The sequence below is a fragment of the Corvus kubaryi genome, unplaced genomic scaffold (assembly GCF_017639235.1).
Source record: "Corvus kubaryi isolate FWS band 111438036 unplaced genomic scaffold, C.kubaryi_AGA036_p1.0 64999, whole genome shotgun sequence".
Classification (NCBI taxonomy): domain Eukaryota; kingdom Metazoa; phylum Chordata; class Aves; order Passeriformes; family Corvidae; genus Corvus; species Corvus kubaryi.
In genome coordinates, this window is record NW_024581680.1 from 163,781 (window position 1) to 180,716 (window position 16,936).

Genomic DNA, 16,936 nt, shown 5'->3' on the forward strand with positions numbered 1-16,936 from the left:
GGTGCCTGTAGGCCAGATGGAGAACCTGCACACAGAATTTTGAGATTTTTATAGGAATCAAATCTAAACAAAATTATCTTAAGTAAAGCTAAAATCTCATATTATAAGTAAATATCAAAACAAACTCTTGGATACCAGTGCTATATTTCATATGATGTTAGGTGTCTTTTTCATTGCCATATAGTTGTGAAATACTTTTTTTTATGTTTCAGTTGTTATTGGGAACATTTAGAATACAATTATTTAATTTCAATTCCTTCCAGACTCATGAAATTAATTTGTTGTATTATCTACCTAAAAAAAAATGTTATTGAAGTTTGCCTGCTATGACCAGCTGATCAGGTAATTGATTCTAAGATATTATTTGAAGGTGTAAGTAAGATGATACTGCAAATTAGAATAGAGAATTATGCTTAACAGGTTGGATTTATGGATTCCATATTTTTTTTTTTACTAATGTATTGCACTTTTATACTTTCTAGGTGTGAAAGCTGGCTTGAAACGAACATACTCAGCTGTAACTCAGGATCTGCTAGATGTGAGCAAAATGCCACAGTGGAAACCATTGCTATATGCTGTAGCATTCCTTCACACAACTGTTCAGGTTTAAGAATATATTTATTTTCTTCTGTCGTAAATCCATGTTTTATTTATTAATGAACCTTGTTATTAAATGAAAAACATTTTTAAAAGGGCAGTCCCATGTAGGCAAATTAACACAAGTAAAATAAGAAAGAGAACAACATATGTCTATTACTGCAAATGTGTTAGAACTTAAAATTTTGCTCATGTTGGTCCTGTAACTCCAACACGGATGGTATTTCAGAGGAAAAAAAGGACAATCAAGCAGTGGTCAACTAGAGTTACTCTTCTATTAAAGTCTTGACTGTGTGATCTGTCTTTCAACTAACTGAACTTCTACTAATATTTTAAATCATAAAAGCCTATTAAAGAAATTTACAATTTATGGTTTGGAAAACCATAGTCTTAAACTGCTGCATTCACAATGAGAAGATACAAGAGAGTGAATATAAATCCCTTCTGCTCTGAAACCTGTAGGAGGAAATGAAAGTAGATTTTGGGTCTTGACTTTCAGGACTTCCATTAAAGAAAGTGCTTTATAGATTAACCACAACTTTTCATCATCCTATCAATAGATTTTGCAGTATCCTTAGTTTATATTTGGAGCCTGGTTAATTTAGCTCTGTGGCATCCATGCACTGATATATTGTGGTCCAGTGGAAGCCTGTGCTACGTTTTTTTTTGTATCACTTTGGTATCACTTCTTTCTTGGTGGAAATTAAAAATTTGCAATTACCAGATATTGCCCTAACAGCTATATACTGCCAGCTGAGTCTGTAAATTATTCACTAAGAAGCAGTTTTTCCTACTTCCATCTGCACCATGCAGAGACAGCAGTGACAGGAATATATCTAGTCCATAGGAGGACCACACACAATAATCATGGCTGATGAATTTGGACACCTTGCCTCAAACACTAGCTTAATTTTTGAAATCCAAAAGCTATAATTCTACACTCAGAGATTTGCTGCACTTAAAAAAGAGATTTTTTTCTTTGTGAAAATGTTAATATTCCTATTCTTTGTTTGTATGGGGAGATAATTAATCAAGTGTTCGGCATTGTGTGTGTTAATTTTTTTTTTTTAAAAAGTTGATGAAATAGAATTCCAGCTGGACTACTGCATTCTTAACATATTTCATGTATTCTTCTGCACTTAAGTTTTCTCCACAATTACTATCAATCAGTCTTTTACCTTTAACTCCAACTCTTTTACAGGAAAGACGAAAGTTTGGCCCATTGGGCTGGAATATTCCTTACGAATTTAATCAGGCAGACCTCACAGCCAGCGTGCAATTTATCCAGAACCATTTGAATGATGTGGATAATAAACATGGAGTGAACTGGAGCTGTGTTCGCTACATGCTTGGAGAAGTGCAGTATGGTGGCCGTGTCACTGATGACCTCGACAAGGCACTGCTGAATACATATGCAAGAGTCTGGTTTGGAGAGCACATGTTCAGTGAGAAATTTTGTTTCTACAAAGATTATGCTATTCCAAAAGGGAACACAGTGGAAGACTATCTCCAGTACATAGAGCAGTTGCCAGTAATTGATACACCAGAGGTAAAAGATTTTAATATATTAAAGGGAGTTTTTGTCAGATGAGTAACTTAATGAGGTGGGGTTTTTTTCAGAATCGTGTATGCAGAGGTCAAGATTAGTGGGCAGACCATTATAATGGGTATTCAGTGTAGATCTGCTGACCAGGAAGACATAGATGAGGCCTTCTTCAAACAATTAGAAAAAGTCTCATATTCACAGGCCCTGGTCCCCATGGAGGACTTTAACAATCCCAATTATCTGCTGGAAAGTTGATACAGCAAGGGTGAAGCACTCTTATCAATGTGCATGAAAACCTGTTGGAATGCTGTGAAGATGGAGCCAGTCTTTTTGATAATACCCGGTGAAGGGACAAGAGGCAATGGGCATAAATTAAATAACAGGAAATTCCTTCTGAGAACAAGAGAACCCTTTTTAAGGGGAGGTGATAAAACCGGATAAAACTGGAAGTTTGCCCTGAGACATTGGGGCGTCTCGATCTTTGTGGACATTGAAATCTCAATTGGACGCTGTCCTGGAAACACTGCTCTAGCTGACCCTGCTTGAGCAGGTGATTTGGACTAGATGACCCTCACAGGTCCCTTCCAAACCAAACTATTTTGTGGGTTCACAATTCTGTATGGGATTGAGCAGACATGCAATCTGAGAAATAATGAAAGTAAGAACCCCTATGGTCTCCCTTTGCAAGTTATAATTAGGAGCTTATTCCATTTTGACAACAGAAAGGTACGGATGTTGCCATGAATTTCTGGGGTGGGGTGCAGGGCAGCTCCTGGTTGTACCCAGTTTTACATGACGCAATGTGTGCATACCACAGTGGTCACAGTGATTGGAGGATGGTGACTTTCTCCTCCCTCCAGTACAAGCACATATGATGGAGTTAGTTGAAACTGAAACAGAAAAGAATCCTCTGGAAAATTGAAACAGAAGTGTACGGTCTGGATTTTTGTCTCATTTCTATCAAGTTGATAAATGCCATTGGAAATAAGTTCTATTAAAATTAAATAGATGGAACAGAACAGAAAAAACTGGTTTTCACTTACTGATAATGTGCTGGGTGAGAGGGTGAGAAGTTTCCAAGGTCATAAAATAAGCTTGGAAAGTTCTGAATCTCTGAAGGTAGTGAAAGCAGAGTGCAAAGGTATTTGTACCAGCAATGATGCGCCTTTTCCAAGTGAGAATAAATGCAGACATGATAATGCATCAGTGGGATCCATTTGAGCCCAGATCATGAAGTGGTTCCTATCAGCATATGAACCTTGGCTCTATCAGATTTCAGGTGCTGCTTTCATGGATCTGCTCTTTTAAGCACTTGAGAACCTATCTCACAATGCTGCAATGTATTTTTAAAGTGTTTTGATGCCTGTTGAAAAGTCTGTATGTGGTTTGAGGTAGGGGAATTTTATCTTTGGCTTTTATGTAAATAAGAGCAAGTCCAGGAACGCAAACATCTTTTTTTCCTTCACATTTTCACTTGTTAAGAAGAAAGCTATGACTTTCTTCTGTCATTCTAAAATCTGTCAAAATTGCTTATGAAAATCTTTAACCTTTTAATCTCTCAATCTTCTTCATTTCACAAAGCGTACTGTGCTGGTCCAAACAGTGTGTCCTTGATTCATTCCTTTTCCATTTTTAGTTAAGAAAGAAAGACTGAATCGGTCTGCTTGCTATGTCCTTGCTCTTTTGATGAAATTTCATCCTCTGAGCGGAATGAACACTGTCTTCTGAGGAGGGCAATGAACTCGGTGTATTGGGTTAGCATGGAAAGGTTTCAGTAGCAGGGGGGGGCTACAGGAGTGGCTTCTGAGAGAAGCTGCCGGAAGCTTCCCCCATGAGTGACAGGGCTAAAGCCAGAGGGCTCCAAGATGGACCTGCTGCTGGCCAAGGCCGAGCCTGTCAGCAGTGGTGGCAGTGCCTCTGGGATAACATATTTATGAAGGATGAAAATATGCACATGAACCCTCAGTCCGAGAGAGGAGTGAGAATATGTGAGAGGAGCAACTCTGCAGACACCAAGATCAGTGAAGAAGGAGGGGCAGGAGGTGCTCCAGGTACAGGAGCAGAGATTCCCCTGCAGCCCGTGGTGCAGACCATGGTGAGGAAGCTCAGCCCCCGCAGCCCATGGAGGTCCACAGTGGAGCAGAGATCTACCTGCAGCCCAGGGAGAACCACACACAGAGCAGATGGATGCCTGAAGGAAGTTGTGACCCTGTGCGAAATCCATGATGGAACAGGTTCCTGCAGGACTTGTGGCCCCATGAGGAGAGGAGTCCACACTGGAGCAGATGTGCTGGCCAAAGTTACGACCCCACAGGTGACCCATGCTGAAGTAGTCTGTTCCTGAAGGTCTGCACCCCGTGGAAGGGATCCACACGAGCAGTTCAGGAGGAACTGCAGCCCATGGGAAGGACTCACACTGGAGAAGTTTGTGGAGGACTGTCTTATGTGGCAGGGATTCCATGCTGGAGCAGGGGAAGAGTGTAAGGACTCCTGCTCCTGAGGAGGAAGGAGTTGAAGACAATATGTGATGAACTGATCACAAATCCTGTTCCCCATTCCCTGTCTCCCTGTGCTGCTGTGAGAGGGAGGAAGTAGAAAATTTGGGAATGAAGTTAAATCCGGGAAGAAGGGAGGGGTGGAGGGAAGGTATTCATAGGATTTGGTTTTGTTTCTCATGATCATACTCTGATTTGATTGGTAATAAATGCAATTAATTTCCTCAAGTCAAGTCTGTTTTGCCTGATGATAACTGATGATTGATCTCTCCCTATCCTTACCTCAAACCATGGACTTTTTGTTATAATTTCTCTCCCCTGTCCAGCTGAGGAGGGGATGATAGAGGAGTGATTTCAGAGGAGTGTATAGCTTTAGCAATTGGTTTTGAGGATTCATAAGGCTAAAAATCCCTGAAAGACAGAATTCAACATTCTCTTTTTAAACAACGTTCCCAGAGATTTTGGATCAAAAAGAATGAGAGATTTGGCTCCTTGATTAATATACAGGACATTCAGAAAACTGGTCCATCCACTGGTTTCTTTTTTCTTTTTTCTTCATACATCACTTACATAAAACCATAGGACCAGAGCTGTCTCCCATGTCTCCCTGTCTTTGTTAATATTGCTCCAATGTTTAAGATAGCCCTTGGACTAGCACATCAATTTACATTCACATATATAGCAGATATTCTTCATGGTGCTAACTTGGGCTATAACACTGCCACAAAATCTGCTAGAGCAAAACCAAACAATTAAGCCCTCACTGTGCAAGAGCAAAAGCAGAAAAGAGTGTATCTTCAAATGTGTATTTCCTTCCACACAGAATATGAGTGTAATAAAGTGTGTTGGTATTTTTGCCTTTTACAGCTCTAAATATTTAGTTTGAGTAAACTGCTATGTGCAAAACATTAAATCCTGTCTGGAATCTACCTACAAGGTATTATAGTCACACCATCTCTCAAATGTGGTATCAGGTCTGTAGTGCGTTCTTTGTGCTGTTGTAGGGATAAGATCCCCAAGTGGTGTAAATCAGTGCACCTTTGCTGGTTTGGCACCAGTGCAGCCACTTATATCCCATGTCCCTGAGTTTTTAGGTTTGCAAGTAAAACAATAATAAATGGCCCTTTTAATTCTGTATTCAGAGTATGTAAATACTGGTTTTTAGAAGTGTCTTCCTGCAATATACCAATTCTAATGTAAAACATGAAAACTGAATATAGGAAAAAATGTGAAAAATGAGGAACAGAAGATTGCTTGGCTTTTGTGCTCAGTTTGAGAGCAAGCCTTCCTCATTGTTGGATCAGTGGTTCAAAGTTTGTAAGAGATATGTAATAGCTATAATTAAATGAGGGCTGGCGAAATAAGTCACAGTACATACAATTCCTCCTGGAGAAGAGTTGCAATTGTCAGTCTGACAATTATAGACTTACTGATATTTCGGTGGAAGTTTCTGAAAAAGCTATTATCATTCAGACAAAGGGCAGCTTTGCAGTAATTCTGTGCTAGCTGTATCTTAAATAAAATAACTCAATTTCAGGAGAAGGAGAAGTAAGGAGGGGGCAACTTCAAGCAAAAATAAATAAACCATAAAATATCCTAAATATATCACCATTTTTAAGTACTTCAGATGTGGGTATTTTTTTATTCACCATGCTAAATGCCTTATTAGCCTAAGAGACTGAGTAAAGCAGAATATGCTAGAAGTGTTGACTGGTCTGATAATCAGGGGAATCTACTTGAGCTGGTACAACAGCAGTAGACACATAGAGACAAAGAACTAGTGGTAAGGGGTCAGTGTCCACATGTGGCATGTTTCCAACAAGCTCTAGTCTGAACCAGTGGAAAGGAATCTGTTCTCACTCCCTAATATCATTCCACAGCGTGATCCATGTGAAGATACCCAGATCAGTTGAAAAACCCCCCACTGATATAAATGAAAACACTGTTTCATATGCAGCCTGTGTTAATGTTTTGTGTAATTTGGGTTTGGTCCTTGGCCATTTAAATGGATGAACTTCCACTGACCTGTTCATATCTAGTGTTTCATAGAGCTGAGAATTTTCCTCCTTGCTTATCCATTTTCATGCATTCTTTCATGTATATACTTTTAGAAGGAAAATCACTTTTCCCCCCCGAATTTTTTTACATTTTACTTTAAGGTATTTGGACTTCACCCTAACGCAGATATAACTTACCAGACCAACCTGGCTAATGAGACATTTAGTACCATAGTGAGCATCCAGCCCAAAGACAGCAGCACTAGAGGGGGAGAAACACGGGAAGCAGTGGTGCAGCGTCTTGCTGATGAGATGCTAGAGAAGTTACCTCCCGACTATAACCCTCATGAGGTATGTGCTACTTAAAAAACAGATGTTTTATGTATGCATGCATGCATGTACATTTGTGTTTTATAAGTTTTATTGAGCTTCTTAAATTTAACTGGCATGTGTTTTAAAAAGGTCTTAAAATTATGCATGAGGGCTTATAAGTCTGTTTTGGTTTATTATCTAAAATATTCCTACTTCAGAAATACTTATTTCAAATGCCACAGTCCACTTAATTAGTCACCTAAACTCAGAAGACCCATTAAAGGCTCTAGAAAGTTATTGCTTTCCTTAGAAGCTTACAGAAGAAGCCTGGTGTCTTCTTCTGAAGGACTGGTGATCCTATAGTGGTTACAGCATTCAATTTACCTACTCCCACTATGACACCACCATGATGAAGAGTGAATTTTATCACTGACTTTTTCATGATCCAGATTTTTTGGGGTCTGAGCCATAAGAGGTATCTTTGTCAATCTTTTCTTGCAGTTTTAATTAATAGTCCCATTAAATGGAAAAATCCAGCATAGAGACTCTTGCATCAGTTTATAAGTAGGATCTGCTGTCTTGCCAAGTGTTTCAGGAACGCTAAATGTTGAAAAGCCCTCATTTCCATGAGTTTATTCTTTACAATTGTTTTGCATTTATAGTGCCTTTTTTTGCCCCCCGGTTGTAGTTCAGGCTTGTCAAATGCTCAGTATGAATTGCAACTTGTTATGCATGCTTTATTTTCTTCTCTGGCCAACGTAGAATGTCCACCTAAGTAACAACTAATAGTATTGGGGCCCTGGCAATATTTCCTGTCCTCTCCTCTACTATTAATCTCAGATTTAATGTGTCTTGTATAAATAGCCACTTTTGTACTGTCATAATTCAGCTCAGAATTTCTCTTTTCATTCCCTTGTTGTCAAGCTACTTATGATCTGCAACTTTTTTTGGTGAGGTTTCCTAGCATCTGTCTCCATATTGTTATTTTTCCATCCATCCCTTCTTGTGTCTCTCATTTTTTGTCACCTTCTCATTGATTCTTAGTGATAGCGTATAAATAATTCATTTGTAAAATTTATTAAGAATGGAGTTCAGTTTTCTATTTTTCATATTATTATTTAATAATGAATAAATACTAGAAATATAAAATAAAATGAAATCTAGTAAGTGTAATAATAATAATGTAATAAATATAATAAATTTCATGTTGGATCTACAACTATCATTTACGCCTTAAATTGTTTTCAGTCCTCTTCCCTTATCCTTCCAATCAGAGTAAAGCTTTTTTATGGAGTTAGATTCTTCTAGTTTCATTCAGCTCCTTAATTTTTTTTTTCAATTTACAGTAGTAGTAAAATACTGAATGTCTGGATAGCATGTATGCTTTTGCCATATTTGTAATATATGAATTGAGCTAAGTTTTTACAATATCCTTGCTAAATCCTCCAAAGGACTATTTCTTCATTTCCTTGTTAAGCTGCCAACCTTTTTCCTCCTGAAGAATTTGCAATACTTAGAAAACATCAATAGTACTTACTGCACTTTATATTGTAACCAGAGGGTGGTCTTAACCTCAGGTTTTACCTCTGGGAAGTCTGTGCAGTGCCTTTCAGTCATGTAAAATGCACACACACTTGTTTAATCCAAATTTCACTTCAAAATGGTTTGAACAAATACTGTTTTTCTCTGGTATTTCTCCTGTTTAATCTTAGTCTCACTCACTTTCTTTCTTTCTTGGTTTACTCACTGAGGTAGGTTATGCACACAACCCACACATAGAGGAGGCCTCCCCTTTTCAGTCACTTCATTAAGTCTTAGCTTTGGAGACCACCAGTTTTGGAGCCAGGGGCTGTAGTTAAGGGTAAAGGGTCTGAAAGGGTTTTTTTGGATGTTCTTCACTCTTGTCTCTCTCTATTTTACTGCTGTATTTGGGTGTAATACATACTTTTCCCTGTGACTGTCTTAAAAAAAATCACCACCAATGTTTTCATTGCTCTTTCAGTCTCATCATCAAGTAGTATGACAAACTATTATCTTTTTTCATGATCTGCCAATCATACATGAGGGGCTTTATCTTCTTATAAGCAATCATCATTACAATGATGCTTAGAATTAACATTTCTTTGCTTCTGTACTGCTTCTCTTACATCTTCTATGATCTTCAAAGGAAACTTCTTTTGCTTTAATTTGCCTGACAGCTGTCCTCTTATGATTCAACCAAGGAGATTTGAGTTTGTACAGAGGATGTGCTGTTGGATCTACTTTTTAATTCTGTATTTCTTGTAGATGCATTCTGAGCTCAGTAAATGTAGATAATGCCTCTTTGTGGGGTTATCAAGTTTTTTAAGGCTCTGTACATCCTGATCTGTGAATTACACTTCATTTTGGCCAATCATACCACTGTATTTACATGCTTTTTCTTCAGTCCGCGTTACTGATGGATGAGATGGTACTTTTCCACAGAAACATCCAAAAATTGTTCTTTGTTTCTGTAACATGGTAGTCATTCCTTTGCTCTGACCATCCAGAGAATATCCTCTGTTCATTTTCCAAGGGTTTGTTATTGCTAATAATGTATTCCTCTGTATATCTCCTTGGCTGTCAGCTGCACTACAACTTCAGATTTTACTTCTGCAGTGTTATGAGGTTTGGTGTTGTTTCTTCCAGTGCCTGATTTTTCAATATTTCTTTCTTCAGTTTGCCTAGTGAATTTACCCTTTGTCTCTTCCTCTACATTTTAGAACTTGTCTCATTCTCAGCATCTTAGAACTTGATTTGGTGTTTACAAATTGTTTCTCTGTTATAGGGGAATTTCCCTTCTCTGCAATCAGTGCCCAGTTCCACATCTTTTTTGTTGCTTATGTGCCAGGAGTGTGGCCACATCTACATAATAAGCAAAAAAAAAATCTATATCAAATGTATTTCTCATCTGAACTGTCACTGTTATTCTGGAGCCTCTTAGAAAGCATGGATATGGCTAGAGTGACTTGTAAAGAGGGCTAAATTTTTAAATGGAAGTTTGTATAAACTGAAAAATGCCCCAAACCCAAATGTCTAAAATACAAAAATAAGAAAAAATATTATGCTCACTAACATATAACCAAGAATTTCATTAATCAGAGCAGAAAAGAAGGTAGAGTTGAGATATTCTCTGAGGGAAGAAGCAATGGAGTTTGGCAGGAGCTACAATATGGCAAATGAAATTATACTTGCAAGTATAAGGAGTGAAATGGATTATGTAGTTACTTCCTGAGACATTTGGGAAAAAAAGGGCATGAGATGAGTTCAGTTGTTTGTCAATTTGAATCGACATTTGGTCATTCCGGACATTGTTACATACTAGATCATTTTAACAGATCTGAAACAAATAAAACCAATATCCTAAATTGTAAGAGAGTGAGGGAATATGTCAGAAAAAGAGTTTATATGCGTGCCTCATTGGAAAAGAGCAGTAGAAAGAGAAACATTCATCAGTCCCAGCAGTGCAGCTTGGGTTTGCTTTTAGAATAATATTGTGCTCCAGTAAGGCCATGACATGTTAGTCTTTGAAAAGCTAGGTATAAAGATACTATCAGTGGAGAATATAAAAAATTTTGGGAACAATGAAGGTAATTAAAAGGAAATTCTCTTCAGGGAAAGTGGCAGGTGCCTTTGCTACCTTAGAGAAGTTCTTGTGGCTCCCTTTAGAATATGTGGAGTGAATTTGCACAGAGTTACAACCCCAACAGACTGGGTTAGGGACAGATGGTACCAAAACCAATTATTTGCTGGCATTCAGAGCTCAGGATTGTATTTTCTCTTGATACATTGTGAATCCAGAGAAATTTCCGGCTGTCACAGAAAGGCCTTCATTTCTCAGTTATTAGCCTTTGGCAATGATTTCGGTCTCAACAACTTTCAAAACAGGGCGACTATTTTACCCCATGATATACGCTTCCTCTTTTGTTGTTCTTGTAATGCTTCTCACCAGTCAAGTAACTTACCCAAAAGAGTAGAAACAAAGCGAGTAACCTTTGCATGCTTTCTCAGCCTGTGGTTTGGCACAGGTGATGGAAAAGTAAAATGAACCTTCCTCCTCACCCAAAACTGTCCTTGTTTTTCTCTAAGTAAGAATTCTGCTTTCATGACCCCATTTGCTTCTGGGTCTCACCTCGCAGGTTACAGAGAAATTAGTGGTAAAATGATTAGGTCCAGTCAGTCCCTGTGAGTGAAGACAGGTGCAAGAATAAATGTCAGCCTGTCACACAGAGAAGTTTACAATGAAAATGGTCCTTGCAGCTTGAAAAACAGCATTCTAGGGAACAGCAAGTAGCAGCGTTTTTTTCTTTAAATATTTTTTGTAGTACTAATTTAGCTGCAATTCCTCTAAGGCTATGGCTACATTAGCAAGCACTGCATGGAAATAGGAATTCGTCTGAGGACCCCGGGCCTTCATTAGATGTTTTACTGGGGAATTTGCCTTGGTCTAACTCTAGTCTGGGCTATAGGCTGAATGCATTAGTGGTTGAAGTACCTTAGAATCCCTGAAGCACATCTTTTGGGTTAGTTTAATTTGAAGCTAAGACCTTTGTGTGCCTGGAATCTAGTTTTCAGTGCAGGATTTTTGCTACAAAAAAAACCCAAATAAAAAATTTCAGGGTCTGAACTGAAACACTGACATAGAAGATTCTGTAATATGTCCCTGGTTTACTTATTACCACTATCAGATAGGGTGGCCATCCAGCTCTAGAGCTTCCTCTATTTTCTTCGTATTTCTCTGTCTGCCTCTTTGTGTACAACAAGGAAGAGGTCCTTGGCATCCCTTGAAAAGAGGTTTGGGTTGTCCATCTACAGAGTGATGGACTTCCCATTTCTGCTGACAAAGAATGTAGCAAGTAACTAAGTCTGATTGAAAATAATAGCATTTACTGAAAGCCGTAGGCAGTCACTAGTACAGTAACTTGATCAATGATCATGGCATGAGTTCAGCAGCTACTTTTCTACTGATAATCTTATGAAGTATGTGGTGACAAAGAAACTGGTGACCTGAGGACAGTTAAGAAATATGCATAAAGGAATCTGACACAGTAGAGATATGCATTGCAAAATCATGCAAACAAAGCCATTAAGATAATGATTTTAGTAACTCCTTTCTTAAATCACATTGTTTTATGTTAGGTGATAGCTGTTTGCATAATGAAAAGGAGATGTTCTAAGTGGGCTTTATGGAATTAGTATATTAATCTCAGAAAGGCTATTTTGGTTAATGAGTTTTGTCTTTTGAGGTTTTTTTTTTCTGAGAGTCAGAATCCAACTCTTTATGTCATAATAAATACAACACTGCATGTAAGTCATCTGATTGCTTGATAAGAATTCTAATACAAAACTACTTAATCATACCTCAGAGCTTGTGTTTCAAAGAGCCTTTGCAGCAAGATTTCCAAGAAATGCACTATGTTATATCCAGTAAATCTCACCACAGATCAGGATTGATTTGTATACAATAAAGTAAGAAGTATGTAATTTTTTTCAATTTTGATATCTGGTTGTGCTTGGTGCTCCAGACTGAATGCTGTGAGCATATCTAGGTTGGATTAGCAAATTTCTGCTTTATTGGTTGGCTTCATTATTCAAAACATTACAGGTGTTCTTGTAGGTACATGAAAGTAGATCAGAAGAATGTGTAAATTCTGAGAATTCACTAGCTAAGTTGTACTATTATTGGTGCAGTAACATTTTACAATCTCTACTTCATCTCCTCTTTGTAGATTCATAAATATCAATATTTTGGAAAATAACCCCTTTAACAATATCTTCCATACAAATTTTCCTCAAATGGGAGAAATTCTTCCTCTAAATGCTCCTCAAAAGGAACACATGCTTTGTAGACTAGAAATAAAAAGTGTTTTTCTTATTTAAAGGGTAACATGCACAGACTATATTCTGCATAGTTCCTTTCTTATTAGTGGCATGCACTAGACTTCTAAGTATTCTGAAAAAAATAAATCAAATGTTTTTCCTTTTTGTCAAGAGGGAGAATTACCAATTTATGTAAATTTTTCAGAAAGCAGAAGTTTTTCCTGGATTTTGTATTAAATAGTCAGAATACTTCATTGTGGGGGTTATCCAAAAACTTTATTGTCTCAGCTCTAGTCTTGTAATAGCTGATTTTAGTATTTTTTTCTCTTTCACAGGCAGAATGCATTAATTCAGTCTGTAAAATGTACTGTCACATTGCAAAGCATTAGCATAATTGGCTGGCACCTATTTCTTGGACATTCTGTCTGACAAACCCATGGGTCCTTGTGATTAAAATATGATGTATAACCTTGCTGATAGCTGTCTCCCAAGGAGGATAGCACAGAAAGTTGAGAAAGAGTATATTGGACTTGGAGTTGAAATTTAAGATTTGGAAATTGCCAAAGCACTTGCATATTTATACTAGTGATTGTAACTACTCAACTGCTGTATGATATTCGTCTTGCAGAAATTTTCTATTCAGTCTAATAATTAAATCTTTAGCAATGTTTATTATTTGTATAAAATGTATAGTATACATAATAATGTATACAATGAGATATATGAGCCATTGGCTTTCTGAAAGTGGGGAAAAACAGTCAAAAGTCTGAAAAATCAAGAATTCTGGTTCTGTGTGGTGTATGGGCACCATGATTTTTTCAGGTGCCATTAACCCCTCTCTCACTCACTGTTATGTACAGTGATCTTTGATATACATGGAACACGCAGTGCATGTCTGAAGCACAATCCATACACATTATTTGCAAAAGTGAGACAGGGAATGCTGTTGCTACTGTTACTATGTCATGTCCTTAACTAACACAGGCAACTGATTCCATTTTGAGAATATTCTCTGTTGCATTTCAGAGAAACTGTTGTCTTTAAAACCTAAAAAGGCCAAAGGCTCCTACTTGCAAAACGGTGCACATAATGGTGTAACAGATTTCTGCGGCATCTGTATTATTTCTGGCAATCTTGCCTCTCTAGTAATGTATCCATGAGCGTCTTGTCTCATGAACGACTCACAGGCTACTGAAAGTAGCAGCTTTTACATATCATTGTGCTTGTTAAGTGGAACTCCATTTGTTGCATTATTTCAGCTCAGCAGGGCAAGAAAAGGTGAGAAAGTTCACCTAGTACAATTTGGAAATATGAAGAAGTTACCATCAAACATGCTTTTGTATAGCATGTGGGTTTTTTTATTATAAGATCTAAGACCCTGCAGCCTAACAAGGACAGAAGGAACTGCTGTGTCCCTTCAAAAAGAGGGAACTTTCCCTTCTTAGAATGATGGAGGAGCTCATTCTGGTAAGCTAATGAGTCACAGTGTGCTAAATCTTACAGTTGGCACAGGGCTTGAAGGGCCATCTGTTACTAAAAAGTTTCTTTTCTGAAAATGTTTTTGCTTTCAAAAATTATTGCATGGGAAACAGGAGATTAGATTTTATAATCATTGCACTATTCTTTTTAAGGTGAAAGCCCAGCTTCAAAAGATGGGAGCTACTCAGCCCATAAACATATTTCTCCGTCAAGAAATTGACCGCATGCAACTTGTTATATCCAGAGTTCGAACTACACTGACTGATCTCAAATTGGCTATTGATGGTAAGCTACAATATCAAAAATCATAATTAAGGTGCAATATTTATTGCTAGCAGTTGCTTATGCCATATGACTAAATAAATATTGCCCCTCCTTTCCTTCCTTTCTCTTTTGTTCCCTCCCTCCCTCAGTTTTTCTCTTTTTCTCTCTCTTTATCATATGACCACTAATTTTAGTCCCTAAAATCTCCTGATTACATCTCTAAGGACACTCCACCTAAATTTATTCTGCATGCAGGCGCTCCAGTATTGCAGTTCATGTCCGTCAGCACTGCATCACTTCTGTGATCCTCTCTAGGATCCTACAGAGCTCAGAGGACCTGAATTGCGTGATTAGGTCCACGGGTCATGTACCAAAGTCATTTATGAAATGAAGCTGAGACATAATGATATAGAACAAGGTAGAAGTATTGCTGCTAAGTAATTGAGAGACAGGGAACTCAGGAGTAAAGGTGATAAAGACTCTAATTTAAGGTGAAATTTGACATTTTTGTGAAACTGGTTATACCAAATGGCATGTCTCTAAATGGAAGCTGAAGTGAGTGGCAGTGTCAGTCAAAAGAGAGAGAGAGAGAGAGTTCTTCTTTTAGGCATCACAGGAGACAGGCAACAGCACTCTGTATCTCTCAGAGACAGGAGTATTTGGCTGAAAGTGAGCAATGGTGAATGAAGTTAAAATAAACCAAGAGTAGAGGCAACTAGAAGCAGATGGAAAATTGGATCGGAAGAGGAGTGAGGAAAAAGAAGGGATAATGATGTTACCATCTGCTTTTTTTTTCACTTCCTATTTTGCTCATCTGCAAGAGTTGAAATACCCAGGAAGGAAAGCATACTGTTGCTCAGCCAAGCTTCTGAATTAACAATAAATTAAAATCAAGTAGGAATGGGTTGATTCCACTGGTTAAGATCTCGCCCAAGTCTGCTGTTCCCTAGCAGAGAGACAGAAAATATCTGAGACAGCAAACTGTCCTCACAGGGAGCAGGTCAGAATGCCTCAGAACTAGTCCCTTCTGACATAGCTGATGGCATTACTGTAATCTGTCTTACTGGTGTTTTCCAGTCTTTTGACAATGTCTTTCATGAGGGGAGATTTTTTTTAATTTGTGTTTTTATTACACAAGAATCAAAAGGGATTTTTTTCCTATCATTTGTATGATACACTAAGCCAACAATACGTGCTTCAGAAACCTCGTGCTTATAATCTGAATCTAGGAAAGAGGTTCATAAATGTGCCCAAGGCTAATAAGCTTTCATATCCTGTAATAACATAGGCAAAGATCAAGCTGGAAGAAACAATTGTCCTTTCTTCCTGAGCTGAAAGTTCCATTTTATGTGTGAATAGAGTCCCTTTTCAAGTAAATAAAAATAATATTTTCCATCCATGAAAGTGTTAATCTTTCCTTGATTGTGACAGATATATTTAAATTCTCAATGTGTATAATATTCTGCAGAGGGGTGGATGAGTAACATAATTTATTTGCACTTCACATTCAGTTCCACAGTGGGCACAGTCTTCTGCCAGATGTTTAATCAAGTTAATGCTGTAACTTTCATGCAGTTCTCTAAAACATAATTTCTTATGGACAGACAAGTTAAATATAGTGAAAAATTGCTCTGAAAACAAAATTGGATGTATAGTTAAAAATAACAATTAATGGCTTCTGGCATGTTTATGATATATCAAGTGCACATGGTGGACTGTTAATTAGGGGATGGAAAGAACATTTAGGCACTCTACCTCAGCAAAAGGGAAAACCCCAAGCTGTCTCACACTAGATTCTCCCCCAAAACTAGTCAACTGCAATCTCAGGTCATCTGAGGTGCTTCTTTTTCTTTACAATGAGGTAAACTGATCTGCCTGCTCAAACAGGTCATGTGATTTTTTACATCTGCCCAGCTCATGTATCTGGCTTTGGCTTCGTGAATGTGTTAAGGTCCCAGCACCCACTTTTGGCAGACCTAAACTTTCAAATGAATTTTGTGTTTAAGAATATAGTGCGTCTTTAGCTTGTGTCATGTAGCTTTGTGAAAGGAAGTCTGAATATCTGATTCTCCAGTTTGGATGTGAATGGTTGGACCTTGTCATTTTGATGTTGCTCACCAAGTTACATTTGAGGTAATGTAAATCCCTCCTCAGGGAGAGCCCATGCGCAGCTGAACATGAGGGATGTAGAAGGAATTAGCCCAGACAGTTTTGTCCCTCTGTCCCGAGGGCAGATTAAGCAGTGTTCAGCTTTTGGGATGGGTGAGGATGCTCAGCATGTGTCCAACATGTTTGTTGGCAAATATGCCCCAGAAGCTTTCGTCTCCACCAATAAACTGCTGCCCAGAGGGATACTTTTTCTGGATCAAATTGTAGTAATTAGATTGTAGCTGCTCATTGTACTCTCA

General features: G+C 38.0%; 1 protein-coding gene across 1 annotated transcript in view; it reads left to right on the top strand.

The window, feature by feature from the left end:
- Positions 1-16,936, top strand: part of LOC121672836 (dynein heavy chain 5, axonemal-like) — a 146,322-nt gene that overhangs the window by 116,461 nt on the left and 12,925 nt on the right. The window contains exons 68-71 of the mRNA XM_042045738.1: positions 483-604; positions 1,799-2,146; positions 6,798-6,986; positions 14,417-14,549. Of these exons, the coding sequence (XP_041901672.1) occupies positions 483-604; positions 1,799-2,146; positions 6,798-6,986; positions 14,417-14,549 (792 nt within the window). The remainder of the gene's footprint in view (positions 1-482; positions 605-1,798; positions 2,147-6,797; positions 6,987-14,416; positions 14,550-16,936) is intronic.